Here is a 16,149-nt window from a genome sequence, read left to right as displayed (position 1 = left end):
GTGAAAGGGATTTTCCATGATATGTTAGCATTCAGTTAGCAAGGGCCGTTGTTCCAGTTGAGTTCGCTTGCTTGAAAATTTCACAGGTGATCCTTTGCGTTTGCAGGCTGCAGGCGCTCCGCAAGGAGAAGTCTCGGGACGCGGCGAGGTCGCGGCGCGGGAAAGAGAACTTTGAGTTCTACGAGCTGGCCAAGATGCTTCCGCTGCCGGGCGCCATCACCAGTCAGCTGGACAAAGCGTCCATCATACGCCTGACCATCAGCTACCTGAAGATGAGGGACTTTGCCAATCAGGGGGACCCCCCCTGGAACCTGCGCATGGAGGGACCGCCCCCCAACACGTCCGTCAAAGGTACAACCAGCGTGTGCGTGCGTGCGTGCGTGCGTGTACACGACGTCGCATAAATATTGCACAGTGGTGCCTTGAGGTCCAAGTTGAATTTGTTCAACACGGAACACTCAACTCATCGTTCCCCATTGAAATACCGTAAATCTCGTCCAGCCCCCACCAAAATACAAAATACAACAAATAAGAAAAAATATTCTCTAATATTGTACTGTAAATCGACAGCAATTACATAACTAAATAGAATGTAAAGAATTTAACCGCTTTTGCTTTAACTCATTGGACATTGTGCTGCTCCTTCTTGTGTGTGTGCCTTGCCTTGGCCATCCGGGGGCAGTATAGTTCAGACATACAGATATACGTACATCGAGATGGTCGCAACGCCTTAGTAAGCCGCAGTAATATTAGTCGTTCTTCGCAGATAAAGGATAAAGACTACAGTGGCTACGGAAAGTATTCAGACCCCCTTCAATGTTTCACTCTTTGTTTTATTGCAGCCATTTGCTCAAATCATTCCTCATTAATGTACACGCAGCACCTCATATTGAGAGAGAAAAACATTTTTGCAAAAAGAAAAACTGAAATAATATCACACCGCCGTGAATATTCTTCAGAGCCTTTGGCGAGTATTTAGTGGAAGCCCCTTTCGAGCTCATACGGCCACGAGTCTTTTTGGGAATGAGGCAACAAGTTTTGGGGATCCTCTGCCGTTCCTCCTTGCAGATCCTCTCCAGTTCTGTCAGGTTGGATGGTGAATGTTGGTGGGCAGCCATTTTCAGGGCTTATTTTAGCTGTGTGCTTAGAGTCATTGTCTTGTTGGAAGGTGAACCTTGGGCCCAGTCTGAGGTCCTGAGCACTGCGGAGAAGGTTTTGGTCCAGGATATCCCCGTACTTGGCCGCATTCATCTCTCCTTCGATTGCAACCGGTCGGCTGAAAAACTCCCCCACGGCATGATGCCGCCACCACCGTGCTTCACTGTTGGGACTGGACTGGACGGGTGATGAGCAGTGCCTGCTTTTCTCCACACATGCCGCTTAGAATTGAGGCCAAAAAGTTCGATCTTGGTGTCATCAGAGCAGAGACTCTTATTTCTCGCCTTCTTGGAGTCCTTCAGGTATTTTTTTAGCAAACTCCATGCGGGCTTTCGTGTGTCTCGCACTGAGGAGAGGCTTCCTTCCGTCGGGCCACTCTGCCACAAAGCCCCGACCGGTGGAGGGCTGCAGTGATGCTTGACTTTCTAGAACTTTCTCCCATCTCCCGACTGCATCTCTGGAGCTCAGCCGCAGTGATCTTTGGGGTCTTCTTGACCTCTCTCACCAAGGCTCTTCTCCCCCCGATTGCTCAGTTCGGCCGGACGGCCAGCTCTCGGAAGGGTTCCGGTCGTCCCAAACGTCTTCCATTATGGAGGATTATGGAGGCCACTGTGCTCTTAGGAACCTGAAGTGCAGCAGAATTTTTTTTTGTAACCTTGGCCAGATCTGTGCCTTGCCACGATTTTGTCTCTAAGCTCTTCTGGCAGTTCCTTTGACCTCATGATTCTCATTTGCTCTGACATGCACGGTGAGCTGTAAGGTCTTCTCTAGACAAGGGGTGTGGCTTTCCTCATTAGGTCCAATCAGGATCATCAAACACAGCTGGACGCCAATGAAGGTGGAGAACCATCTCAAGGATGAGCAGAAGAAATGGACAAATATGTGCGTGTCACAGCAAAGGGTCGGAATACTTCTGGCTGTGTGATATTTCACTTTTTTAATAAATCAGCCAAAATTTCAACAATTCCTTTTTTTCTGTCAATATGGGCTGCTGTGTGTACATTAATAAAGACAAAAATGAACCTAAATGATTTGAGCAAATGGCTGAAATATAACAAAGAGTGAAACATTTAAGGGGGCCCCTTTTAAAGACACACAGCTAACAACAAAAATGACAGTATGTACACTAATTACACTTGATCAAAACAGTTTATTGCTTGATCTTCTCTTTTATTAATGTTTTTATCCTATGCAGTGTTATTTTCTTGATTAAAAAAAAACATGTACATGTGGAACGGATTAGCTTCAGTTGTCGCCAAGCAAGTACCTCGTTCTGAAATCCGTCCCACACCTCTTGCACGAGACGGACAGACAGACGGCCGAACGGGCTGTTAGCTGGTGTGCTAACAATTCTTGTTGTCCTGTCAAGCCACATTAGCTTTGAATTTGTGCTGAAGTAGTGAACACTTGTGAAGTTACAAGTGGACTTTACCTTTGAAATCAACAACCGCAGCAGCCTGTGTGTGTGTGTGTGTGTGTGCGTGTGCGTGCGTGCGTGTGCGCGTTGACGTCTGCGCGCATACCGGCATCTCCAAAGGAAGACGGCGCATACGGTTGCCTCGCCGCAGCAGATGGTGTCATTGTTGTCAGCACTTTGAAGAGCCGCATGCATTTTAATGAAACTAATGAAACTAACCCAAACACCTGTGTGTGTCTGTGTGTGTGTGTGTGCGTGTGCGTGTACTTGTGTGTGTGTAGATACGTCATGGTTTTGTGACAATTTTTCTCACGACCGCTTTGATTGCCATCTTTCCTGTGGACGCAAAAAAAGTTGGATGAACTTACTCAGACGTACCACCTGTTCCACTCCACACCTGCAGGGGGCAACAGAAATTGTGTATTTGCCAAGGAAGGACGAGACGTAAATGCTAACTTAGTAGCGCATCGTTAGACGTTCAACATGTTCCGCTCCAGGCCTCTTGGGGGCAGTATAAAGAGTTTTGAACAAGGAAGAACAAGAAGGAAATGCTAAGTTCAAAACGTAGTCAATCGGACCTAATTTGAGCATTTTCCCTCTTTTCTGATGAAAACCAACAAAGGCCTGATTACAGGGTGTTCCAAAAGTTGATCCTGAGCAATTATCGTGAGGTGTGTTCAAGGTCCCGATGACTCCCAAATCTGCTGGGAAACCGTAAATGTTCAGCTCGTTGAATATTTGCCGACAACTCAACGAGTCCTCCGTGACCGTGGCGTGAAACGACGATAGCCAGTCGGGAAGCTTGCTCGAGCCGGGCAGAACGGAGTTCAACTGCTCGTGTTGAGCGTTTGTAGACGCGGCGGAACCCGGCCGGAACGACAAAAAAACGACATTTGCGACTCACGCCCGCACGCCGAGCGATCGCGCGCTGCACATCTGCCGACGTGCTGCGACGGGAAACTGCAAACTTTTATTTTTAGGAAGCCATAAAAACGAGTGAATGGGTGGGATTGGGAGGAGTTCAGCTGGCCCCGATCATTTGAAAGTACTTGGCGCGCGCTACGTATGTCCTTCGCATGGGTTTTGCTGACGGAGATGAACAATCTTCGCTATTTCATCCACAGGAAATATGAAATGATAAACATAATGAAGTGTTGTTGTGAAACACCACATCTGGATGCTGTACACAATATTTGTATTCGGCTTCATGTGTCAAATCATCAGGTCATTCAGCACAACAGCAGCAAGGAAAACGACTCCAAAGCTAACAGTTAGCCTAGCTTCTATTTCTATTTCTACCATTACCACTAATACTACTACTGCTTGTACTGCCACTACTTCTACTAATACAACTACTTTACCACGAATACTACTTGTCAGAATCAGAATCAGATGACACCACTACTTCTACGACATTACCGCCACTAGTATCACCTCAACCACCGCTGCCACCATTGGAAGGAAAACAACAGTGTGTGAAGGTAAATGGGGTTCAGTCCAACCACTGTCCTAAAGACCTGGGAGTGCCACAGGGATCCCTTTTCGGTCCAATATTGTTCTCAATCTACATAGACCTCCCGAATTGCTGTCAGGCTGTAAACTGCCAACTGTATGCTGATGATACGGTCATCCATGTCTCTGCTAAAACACCGAGTCTGGCTGAACAAGAACGAACACAAGCCTGATTTCAACTCAACAGCTGGCTAGAGGAGTCTCATTTAACATTAAATGTAAAGAAATCCGTTTCCATCTGCTTCGCAATTGAAAACGAATTCCCACTGGTGCATTTCAGGTGCATATCAACAGTCACTTCATCAAACATGTGAATGAAACAAAGTACTTGTGTATTATTCTGGTTAATAATGTAGCATTTTAAAGCTAGCCAGTCACGTTAAAAATGTATGTAAAAAGGTCAAAACAAACCTGAACTGCATCAGACGAGACTTGCCTGGAGATGCCGCTCGCATAGACGCGCATGCTAGGCTTTTCTCTCATTTTGTCTTACTGCGTCACATGCTGGTCACAAACATCACCGGCCGCAATGAAACTGTCATCTCACTTCACGAACAGACAATTCAGGTAATATGTACAATGGCCTCGAGAACGATCCGTATTCATAACAGCAGGGCCCCAAAGCTGACAACCGAGGACTGCCGATAAAACCAGACCTTTATTCAACCAAAAGAGCACTGAACAGTGAGCATAATCAATTGTAAAACCAAAAATGTAGACAGGTGAACAAACGGGAGAATAACACAAACGGACGATTTAGAAGCGGCGGCAGATACCGCTAGAACAAGAAGCAAGAAGCCGATTGTCACGTGGCGCAACTGTGCTCGGGAGGCTCCGCCCATCCACGGCAGCCACTGGCAAAAAAACCCCAAACACACGAACGGGCAGCGTCACTGCAAAGTCAGAACAAAGCACAAACTTTTTACCTTTGACTGAATAATTCTGCGCCATCGCCGTTTTCAACTCTCATCGGCAGAGATGAACCACTCGAGGCTCCGTCGAAGGGGATTGTTTGGATCCTCCCAATGCCGAAGACCTCGACTTTGTCCTTGAAAGGAGTTTGCTTCCCAGTGACTTGAGGCAAGAGACTGGTCCTAAAACGTTTGTCGGGGGCCGAAAAAAAATGCCTTCAAAGCTGCTCACGTCACCATTTCGATGTTTAACGTCGAAACTACTTGCGACGACGCTGACTTTAAATATCGACCAAGGGACTTGTTTGCACGTACAATCCTCTATTTGATGTACTTTGTATTATATTGTAGCGGACATGCTCCCCGCAGACTGAGGTGACACCCCACGGTTTGCTGTGAGACTCCCACAAGAAGACGCCGAGTGGACCCTAACGTAATTAGCGGGTCCCCTCGAAATCCTGGTTCACAGTCATCGAAGCGTCCTTTCGTCGTTTAAACTCACAACAGCCCAAAAGCGACCGATCGACGATGGAATGCAAATGCGGCGACGACCGATCGACTTAATATTCCAAAGTGCACGCAAGGCGCCACCCACTGGCGTTTGAGAGTACTGCAACCCGTGGGCTCTCGTTTGATGTTTGACCAAGGATAAATGTCAGAAATATTCCAAACGGATGCCTTGATGTCTGCGTCAGTGGCAACTTTACAAGCGCAATTGCGAGATTTTGAGAATCGTTTGTCTTGATTTGACTCCAAGCAGCATCGACTGTGATTTGATTTGCCAAAACTAAAGTATAAACAGTCAGTCCGATATGCTCGACCTCTGAGTAAAGAGGGTACCAAGTTGAGGTTATTTTATATGAATATATGATTTTAAAGCCATTTGATCCAATTTGTAGACAAGATTCAAGCTGACGGGTGCGGTCCCCTCCGTCCCTCTTGCGCACGCCGACCGCCGCGACTACTCCTACTACCATTACCACGACGACTACGTGACTATTACTACGACTGCAGCTACGTGTCCCGCTTCTACCACCAGGACTCCTCGTACTCCTGCTGCACTGTTCCCAAACTTTGTGAAGTAGAAACGTACTGTAGACTTTTGGAATTGTCTTCACTGAGCAATGTGAGCACAAACTCCATATCTCCCCCCCGCCCCCCCACGCCTGCCTGCCCTTTGCGTTAATTGACCCATCAGTTGCTCTTCTGCAGTTGAGTGTTGCAGCTTTTGACTTGCTGTCCCACACTCTCCACATCTGCTGCGCCACACAAACAAGCCTGACCTTTGCAGCATCCCGTGCGTGTTTGTGTGTGCGCGCGTGTGTATTACAGGCTCCCTCCCGCTTCCGAGTTGCGCCTCATCCCACAGCCGAAATTTTACGGACCCCCGCCCTCACGTTTTTTTTTCCTGTTGCTGTTTTCTTCCACATAAATGTATGAACAAAAGTTGCATTATGGATTAGATTCCAAATAAAATAGAAGTGCATGGTGGTTTGACTCGCGTTATGTTTTCCACTTCTGATCCCGCGATTGATGGTGAAATTCATTTCCCGCCACCCAGTGGGAAACCCCACAAATGTTCTCCTCGAGTGTGTTTTACACAATTGCAGTGTGGAGGAATGTGGCTCGGGCGCCAGCACAATGAATTGAATATTCCTTGTGATGGCCATTTTGGCGGCCAGGATGAAATGAGTGTGTTTTGGACACACTTGGCAAATAAAGAGGATTCTGATTCTGATTCTGATTCTGATCGTCGGTGATTTTTGACATTTCAAATGCTTCATTTGCAGCAGCGCCCGCAATCTGGTCAGCCAGCCACCGGGGGGCGAACGTACGGTTAAGGCTTCATTATGCGCCGGGGGCCAACTTCCAAATCAAAGTCAAAAAGGGCCCCGATGTCCAATGTCGTCAAATCGGAAACTTTGATTTCACTTGCAACAGCGATTGCACTTTGGAGCCCCGACTAAAGTCGCATTTTATTATTATCGATCATTTATTCTTATTTCAAGATTCGTTTTGAACTGAAAGCTGTTCCATATTGTTTTCAATAAAAATACATCTTTTTTTCCCCTAACATGAGGAAAAATCATGATTACAATATTGATCAAAATCATCGTGATTGATATTATTTTGGGCATAATCGCGCAGCCCGAAGTGCGGGTGTTTTTGACGTGACGTGACGTGCCGTGCGTGTGTGCGACACCCGCAAATTCGCATTATGCACGCGCAGAGCAGCAGACACCAAAACGACACGCACACGCACGCGTGTGTTTGGATGTCTGCGTGTGTGTGTTCGGGTGTCAGTTTGTGAATGTGTGTGCGTGTGCATGTGTTTATATGTAGTGGTGTTTGTGTGTTTGCACAAGTGTGAAAGTGTGTATTTAGATTGGTGCAAGTGCGTTTTCTTGTTCTGCTTGTCACGATGGGTCGCTGACATAGCGAGATGAACAAATATACGCTGCAAAAACTCAACTCTTACCAAATTATTTCTTCTTCCTGTACTTATTTAAAGAGCGTTTTGAATGTTCAGCAAGAGAAGATGATAGAAGATCATATGTGAAGAATTGTATTCAGTGAATCCATACGAGTTCCATTGCAGATTTTTTGCACTGACAGTATTTTAGGGACAAAATGTTGTCGTGTTTTACGCGGAAGAATCTGCCAATGGAGCGAGTAGGAATTGTGTGACGGTATGGTGTCTGGAGTCGTGTGTTTGTGTTATCATTTTGCCTATGCTGATTGAGCGGTTAGAGCGTCTGCCTCACAGTTCTGAGGACCCGGGTTCAATCCCCGGCCCCGCCTGTGTGGAGTTTGCATGTTCTCCCCGTGCCTGCGTGGCTTTCCTCCCACGTCCCAAAGACATGCGTTAATTGGAGACTCTAAATTGCCCGTAGGTGTGATTGTGAGTGCGACTGTTTGTTTGTACGTGCCCTGCGATTGGCTGGCACAGGACAGGAGACAGGAGCTTTCCACAAAGTCAAGCTGTGTCTCATGCAGACTAAACGATGGCAGAGCGAGCGAGCGAGCGAGGGATGACGAGAACGAAGAGAAAAATGACAACAGCCCCTCAGTTACGGCTGCGTAGCGTCGCTGGCGTAGCGTCGCTGGCGTAACGTCGCTGGCGTGTCGAACCGATCTGCCCTTCGATATTTCTTTGTATGGAACGGCAACCCGCATATCTCGACCCGAACTGTATCAAATCGGCCTCCCGCCGCAGATTCCGAACGCTAACCCCGACTCGCCTTTGCCCTCATCCGCAGCTTTTTATTACTGCTCCGAGGGAGAGCGGGCGGTCCCAAATGTAGTCCCCCCCCCCGGATCTACCAGGAAGCGTACCGATTGGTCACAACCAGGTTTCAGGTTTTCTGTTTGAACGTCAGGATGTTGACAAGCCGCTCGCGAAGCGAGCAGTGAGCGATTTGAGATGTTTTGATTCTCGCGTCTGGCGCAGCGAGCGAGAACGCGTCGTAATTCTAAAAGTCATTAATGAACGCTGATGAAGCCCGCAGGCTTTCGCATAACTACATTTACGCCAGGAAATTGCTTTGGGCGGCGACCGCGCGTCTTCTTTTTTCGTCTTGTCGCAACCACAAGAGGAACATAATCGCCATGGAAACAATGACAGCAAGCCCGCACGCACCTTTATTTTGTCGGCGTACACAAAAGCCCCGCGGGGGCGTCGTCACTCCGCCAAGTGGCGTAATGGCAGAAGATTGGCCGCCGTTGTTTGTGAAAGACGTTCGGGCCAATTAAGTCCCACGCGCGGCCGCTTTGTCTCGACGAGAGGGCACGCTAATGCACAAGCTAATCTACACGCTTCCAACACGGATTGCTGCACTTTTCACGATTGCTCGGGAATAATTCTTCAGTTTTCAAGCAGTTTGATGCCTCTCCCGCCTCAAGTTTACGCTCACGCTAAACATCAAACCGAGAATTTCACGCTGTGTATTTGAAACCACGTTGCAATTGAAATGGCGCATTGATGCATTTCATTTGACCGCCACTGACCTCGCCGACTGAAATGCAGCGGTGTGCATTGATCATTTATTCCGAGAAGTTAAAAAAAACGATTTTGCTGAGACCATCATTTGATACACTGTCGCCGCCATGTTTTAGCGCGCGCAAAGCATTCTGGGAATGATGACGTAGAACGGCTGTCGTAAAATTGGTTCGTCGTTGCTCTCTGCGGAGCTAAGCTAGCCACTTTTATCGTCAGCGAAAAAGAGCGCCATAAAATGCCACAAAAAGGGAGGCAAGCATTCGTAGCGTTCCCGAAGAGAGAAAGTTGAGGATGCGGTCGGAAGATCCGCGACTTTCTTTTTATTCTTGCTTCACGAGGAGCCGTAAACGGCCGCGTGTGACAAATAAGCAATAAGACGCCGGTCAGCGACGAATCCGCCGCTGGAAAGGAGCAACAGGGGTTTCTTCACAGCCGCCATCTTCCTCCTCCTCCTTTCTTGCGCCTTCCTCACTCTCCTCATTTCCCAGACCACACGCCGGCTCGAGCGGCGGTCGTCGCTGCCGGGGGGGCCGCTAAAAGCTCCGGGCGTCGCGCGCGTCCCCGTTTCACGTCACCACCCACAATGCGCTGCCGCCCAAAAAACAATGGCGGCCACCGTCATAGGAAAAAATGGCTAATGTAACAAAACAAATGAAATATTCTCATTTATGATGAAATGCTTTTCATGCTAAAGTGGCGTATATTGCTTTTCTCCAGGCACTCCGCTTTCCTCCCACATCCCAAAGACATGCGTGCTAGGTTGACTGAAGACTCCAAATTGCCCGTAGGTGCCAATGTGAGTGCCAGTGGCTGGTCAAGAAAATGGATGGATATTGGTTTTGGTTCAGAACGCAATTCCTTTTGGAAAAGAATCCACCGGAAGCCAGCGAACGGGCTGCGTGGTTGACGTTCAGGAGCCAACATTTGATTGTGGAATTGCAACCACGTTTCAAAAATAATCTACGTGGACATGGGAAGTTGTTTCTTATATTATTATTATTTCTATTGTTTATTATTTTATTTTATTTTTTACAGTTATTCAATCAACCTACTATTTAGTAAGACAAATAAATAAATAAATAAATAAATAAATACCAAAATAAACAGAATTGATACATTAATAAGTCGTTTAAAATAATTGATTCCTGGGCAAAACGGAGTTTGTTGAAATACTAAAATAAGTTTCATGTTGTATTTTCAATGTAAAATATATAAGTCTAATGAATTAACCATGCTTCAATAAAATCAAAAGTGTTACATTTGGATGTAAAATGATTGCCTTTATGAGTTGATTTATGATTTCTTATAATTATTTGGATTTGTTTTCCCATTTTATGTTATTATAAACAATTAATCAACCTTTCATTTAATAATAAAAATGACTGGAAAATAAAAATAGTAATAAATAAAAAGTAGATAATGTTCAAATAACTCATGTCAGGAAGAAATGGCTAAATTGTGTCGTTGTGAAATTGTTTATTTGACTGATATTTATTTAATGATTTGCAATAAATAAACATACAAATGATTTGGTCACATAAAAATCACCATTTTGGGTTGTAAAAAAAAAAAAAAGAAATGAAGTTCTTTCTAAATGAATGCAGACAACATTTGGTGGGCGGGACTTTGGAACATTTGCCCTTCTGTGCGCTTCAAGGTCACCTCGTGCTCGCACAAGTGACTCAGCACCGTAAACAAGATTCAAACGTCCGCCCTCGCCATCATCATCCTTAGTGATGTCATTACATTTGATGCTTAGTGACAGTGAAGCAAAACCTCACTCCTGACCTTCATGACGACCTTCGGTGAGCACGGCTGCTTTAAAGCCTCGTCGCAAACGCGCGCATGCATTTATTGTGTTTGTAGGAGCGAGCGGGAGCGTCGGAGGACGCGAAGATGAATGAATGAGAGGAGATCAAGCGGCGGAGAGGGAGAGGGAGAGGGCGAGTTTGCGGCGTGGGGCGCGCGTTCGCCGGCCTGTGAAGTTACGACGCCATTTGAAGAGGCGCTTAGCGGACGGCCCATTTGCTCATAACGCTCCTCCTCCTTCGCGCCGTCCTCCGCCGATCCGCCTCCATCGCAGCTTCCGTGTTTTCTTCCTCCCGATTTGCCGAGACGGAAGCCGACGGCGTGCGAATGTCCCGACAGGTTGTGTTGACAGTGCAGGGCTGCGCAATTATGGCCAAAATGATTCTTATTTCAAGCTAAAACGGATGATGATTTGGATCCAGATTGTAATCCCCATTATATAGATATCGCAATTATTCCTCATCTGACGGCCAATCAAAAGGCGGCTGCGATGTCACCGACAATGAAGACGAGCGGAAGTAGTGGACGTCTGCGCCTTGACGCCCGTCGGTCACGGGGGGGGGGGGTTGGATGTCACGAAAGTCCCATTTTCGCCGAAAAAAACAACAACTTTGATGCTCTTGAAAAGATTCATTGGTTAAAAACAGCGAACCGATTGTCCCTCCGGAGAACCAAAGACTCGCTTAATAAATTCTGAAAGACCAAAGAAGCTTCATTTGTCACTCTTGTCACATTATTGCATCATTTACAGCGTCTCACATCAATAAGCACGCCTTCCTTTTGGAGAGGAGACAAAGTCATTACGAGGCCGTCCAAAGTGTCTTTGGGAAGTTCCAACTTTTTCGCCTTCACCAACAAACGCAATGAATTGTATCGTGCAGTTTTCAGTGCGGACGAGCTTTTATTGCGCCGTTATCGACTCGCATCGGTTGTGTGTGTGTGCGCACGTTTTCCCATAAGAGGCCCGGGATGAGCGTCATTCATCATAGTTGTACCAGATAGCTTATCGCACACACACACATGTGCGCGTATGTCATGCACACACACGCAGACGCAGCGGGAGTTATTATTGTTGTTGTTGTTGTTTTTTTCAATTTGGCGCTTTGAGATAAAACTTCGATTGTCAAGCCAGGAAACGTTCTGCTCGTTGATCACGTCACGTGTCAACAGGTGTGCGCGCGTGCCCGTGTGAAAAGCGCATTCTCCCGAAAAAAAGGGCTCCCATAAGGGTCACCGGTGTTTTGGCACGCCCCCGATCGGTCGCCGGCCAACGTATTGACAAACGCGCTCACAATCACAGTTCTTGCTCTTCAATGTAGCGAAAGTGCTAACACATTTTTGGAACGTGGGAGAACCCGTTTTTTTCTCCGGGTTACCCAGCTAACGCCCGAACGCTGGAATCGAACCCGCAACCTCCAACCTATGAAGCGGACATGCTAACCACGAGGGGCGGCGGCAAAGAGTCCCGGGCGAGGCCCCGGGCGAGGTTCCGAGGTGGCCTCCGAGGTGGCGAGGAGTAACTCAAATTCCGCTGAAGTCGCCCAAGGACGGGCTGACGATTTTGCCGATTTGGCCGCCAGTTGGGAAGGGAAGCCAAATATTCTCGAAAAGTTTTGAGAAAAACTTGCGTCCTCTCCTTCTCAAAAAGAAAGTTGCAGTTTTATCCCAACAAGAAAACTATCCTTGTACTAGAAAGTCCTACATTTCCCTGAAAATTGTACAGATTTTGCGTCAGCTCCTCCTCCGACCCGCGGACGGCGCCGTCGCCGCACCGGCGCGCCGCTCCCTGTCGTCGTCTTCCGCCGACATCGCGACGTCCGTTTTGAAACGAGAGCTGATCCGGCTTTGGTTCCGCACGAGAAGGACGCCAAAAAGGAGGAGATGAAGAACACGAAGAAGAAGAAGAAAGCGACACGGATCAAATTCCCACGGACGAACTACAAGTGCGCTCCTTCAGCGACGACACTCGCTCGCTTCTCACACACCAGCTTGTGTTAGAATGACGCTATTCTGGTGTTCCACTGATCCCCGTGCGGGTATTCAAGACTTGTTCGCGTCACCGCTGAGCCGTCACGGCGCTGCCTAATTACACTGTGTGTGTGTGTGTGTGTGTGTGTGTGTGTTACAGTAGGCTGGTTCCTAATTACTCGTCTGCACCCTCTGTTCCCCCATGCCAATAGCTTCCTGCCTCGCTCAACCCTCACTGTGTGTGCGTGCGTGGCAAATAAGCGCCCATCACACGTTTTGTTTGCATTGTAAAGTTGTCGGGAGCTTTTCCGACAACACACTTGCGCACACATCGCAATTTGAATGCGAAGAGCGAGGAACGCGACATTTTTATTCCCGGTGTCAAGTGTTTAACGAGCAAAGCTACGGGTGATCGACTGGGGGGGGAGAAGCGCTGACTTGCGTCGAGGTTAGCGCCGCGTGAAACCGGCTCACCGGCGGTCCGGACTCCGCACCGCCTCGAAAGCGTTCACTTTTCCTTGTAAATATTATCGGAGCTAAGTATTGGAAGTCCTTCAGCGAGTCAGTCCTTACCGCCGTGACGATTTGTGACCGTGCGCTTCGGTATGAATAACGTACCCACAATACATCCCAGCCTTAACACGCCAGTAGAACCCGATTCTTGAGGTGTAAATAAAAAAGTAACAACAATCAAATCCATTTTTTACAAAGGGAAATAGCCCAAATAGTGTGGCGACTTTACTGCACCTTCACTGTGCATCGTATGATAAACATCCAGCTCGCAGTCGTGACAAAGCTAGCGGCAAAATGCGATCGGACCGCTTCGTCGAGTCCTTTGCTCGTCCTTCTCTCAATTCAGTTTGAGGAAGTAACTGTAATCTGATTCCTCTTCCGGATACGGTCATGTGTTACGGTCATTGCTCGTTTTGGAGCGGAGCCGCTCTCGTACGACAACAGACGGCCGTTAATGCCGATACTTTTTTTTTTCTTTGTGACAATTGTGCAAATGATGCAGAGTCCTGCAGCAATTCAGAACACTTTGAAACGACTAATAGGGCAATAGTGACCATTGTGCAAATGGCGCAGAGACTTCAAGAAATTGAAGCCGTTCAAAGTGACTTGGAGCGCGATAATGTGGAACAGTGTCCATCGTGCGACCGGTGCAGATACTTGTCGAGCACGAGTGGCCAGTATTGGTCAACAACAGAAATGCAAAAACTTTTTCTTTGACGAAATCGTCAGCTGGTTTCCAGCGCAATTCTACAGGGCTCCACACCCACTTCGACAGGCGTTCTCTGTACCGCGGCTTGTTGTTTTGCACGTGCGAAATGTTTTTGTTGGTAGGCACACTTCATCTAATCAAGTGACGCCTGAATGACCTTGCGTGACCTCCCCTTCGCCAGCAAATGCGCATTGAAAGCGGGAGCCGAGTGAGACGTCGCCACCTGAACGCGACGCAATTTCTTCCTTTTACGATATTAGTCGTTAGCGGCAAGCTCCGCCCCCTCCTCGGTCCGTTAACGTCTCATTGGTCAACGTGAGCGTGTGCGTTCGAGTTGGCACACGTGTCTTTGGCGTCGGTGCGAATTAAAACCTTTTTAACTTCGAATAAAATGTTTCCACTTGACTTTGTTAGCGAAAGTAGCTCGTAAACTTCGACACATTTTTGGGAAACAAAACACTATCAAAGGGTTAAATTATTATTCTTTTTTATGCCCAACCCTTGATGTGGGGGGGCCGCGGTCGGTCAACCGGGACGTCGAAAGCGAATGGCGTAACGAGCGGCCGCAAATTATTGACACGAACGCTCGTCAAATTTTCAAGTGCCAGAAAAGTCGGCTAATTAAAATGAAATAAATGTAAACGCCTGCAGCGCTAATGTCTTTTTAAACAGCCCAGGGAACACGCGTGTGTGCGCACGTGTGTGCTTGCGTGTGTGTGTGTCATTAGCTTGTTAACACTTCAGATTATTAAGACGTTTATGCTAAAGTATGCTATGCTAATGCTAGCAGCTAGCCAGCTAACCGCTGTTTGACTTTGGAAGGCAAAATTGAACACGCACATGCTAATTATAGTTAGTCTGGGGCTTTTTTGCTTTGCTTTTTGCTATGCTAATGCTAGCAGCTAGTTAGCTAACAGACTCCGCCATGTTTGACATGGAAATGTGAAATTTACTTGCCTTGATGGCCTGCGCACACACACACGCACAATACATTGCACATTTGTGATGCTAGCAGTAGGTTGTTGTGTTTCACCAATTTACTGTTTGTTTGTGTGTGGGGCAGGCTTTAACACACGCACGCACTGACGCGCACACGTGCACGCTCGTAGCTAAACGCTGAGAGCGTGGCCGCGGGGCGTTTATTGTTTGTGGACTTTTTCTTTTTCTTTTATTTTGTTGTTTTGAAGTCTCCGCGGTCCTCTTAGTGCACCTTGTCTGTTTGATGATGGAGATGAAGCGTGCCCGGAATCATCCGACTTTTAAGCGGAGCGCAACGGCGGGCGCGGCGGGCGAGCGTTCAAATGAGCTGCCCGACGATCATTAATGGCGGCTAACTGCGCAGAGTCTGAATAAAGAGGAGGGGGCGGGGACAGGGGGGCCACGGGTGCGAGGCTTGAAATTTGCCGTAATGAGGTCTGGAGGGAACACGCAAACACCTCAGGCCATGAAAACACACATGCGCACGCAAACACACACACATCCTGTCTCACCACCCGTCTGTCTGCTTCCAATGCAAATTGTGGACACGTTCTTCCTCTACTTCCTGTTTCCTCGACTTCCTATTTCTTCCTCTACTTCCTGTTTCAGCGACTTCCTATTTCTTGCTCTACTTCCTGTTTCCGCGACTTCCTATTTCTTGCTCTACTTCCTGTTTCAGCGACTTCCTATTTCTTGCTCTACTTCCTGTTTCCTCGACTTCCTATTTCTTCCTCTACTCCCTGTTTCCCTGACTTCCTACTCTCGACTTTTGTGACTTCGCTAAATGTCTGCTTTTTTGCTGACATCCCATAATGCATTGTTGTTTTTTGTCAACACGTTAGTGGTTAGTGTGCTTAGAACAGGCGTGGGAGCGCGGTGCGGCAGTGGACCGACCGCTCACCAGGGTGTGTGTGCGTGTGTGTGTGTGCGTGCGTGCGTGTGTGTGTGTGTTTCAGCCAACGCACTTTGTCGGTATCTGGAATTTTCTTTTTTCCCTCTCACATAATGTTGATTTGAATGGCAGTTGGATGTCAACCAATCTTATATCTACCACACACATGCACGCGCACACACACAACAAACTGCAGTTGAAATGCATCATGGGAAATGGAGTTGATGATTTAGTACTCCTATTTTGCCACTTTTGAACCTTAAATACGTTGTATTTCATGTC

The 16,149-nt window shown here is 47.5% G+C and overlaps 1 protein-coding gene across 5 annotated transcripts in view; it reads left to right on the top strand.

The window, feature by feature from the left end:
• LOC133479077 (neuronal PAS domain-containing protein 3) overlaps window positions 1-16,149 on the top strand; it is a 120,701-nt gene that overhangs the window by 53,215 nt on the left and 51,337 nt on the right. For all 5 annotated transcript variants that reach the window (XM_061775560.1, XM_061775556.1, XM_061775559.1 and 2 more), the window contains one exon: window positions 107-351. In XM_061775560.1, coding sequence (XP_061631544.1) covers window positions 195-351 — 157 coding nt within the window. In that variant the 5' untranslated portion in view covers window positions 107-194. The remainder of the gene's footprint in view (window positions 1-106; window positions 352-16,149) is intronic.

Source organism: Phyllopteryx taeniolatus, chromosome 6 (assembly GCF_024500385.1).
Source record: "Phyllopteryx taeniolatus isolate TA_2022b chromosome 6, UOR_Ptae_1.2, whole genome shotgun sequence".
NCBI classification, from domain to species: domain Eukaryota; kingdom Metazoa; phylum Chordata; class Actinopteri; order Syngnathiformes; family Syngnathidae; genus Phyllopteryx; species Phyllopteryx taeniolatus.
Note: the sequence above shows the minus strand (reverse complement) of the source record. Positions and strands in the feature narration are given on the sequence as shown.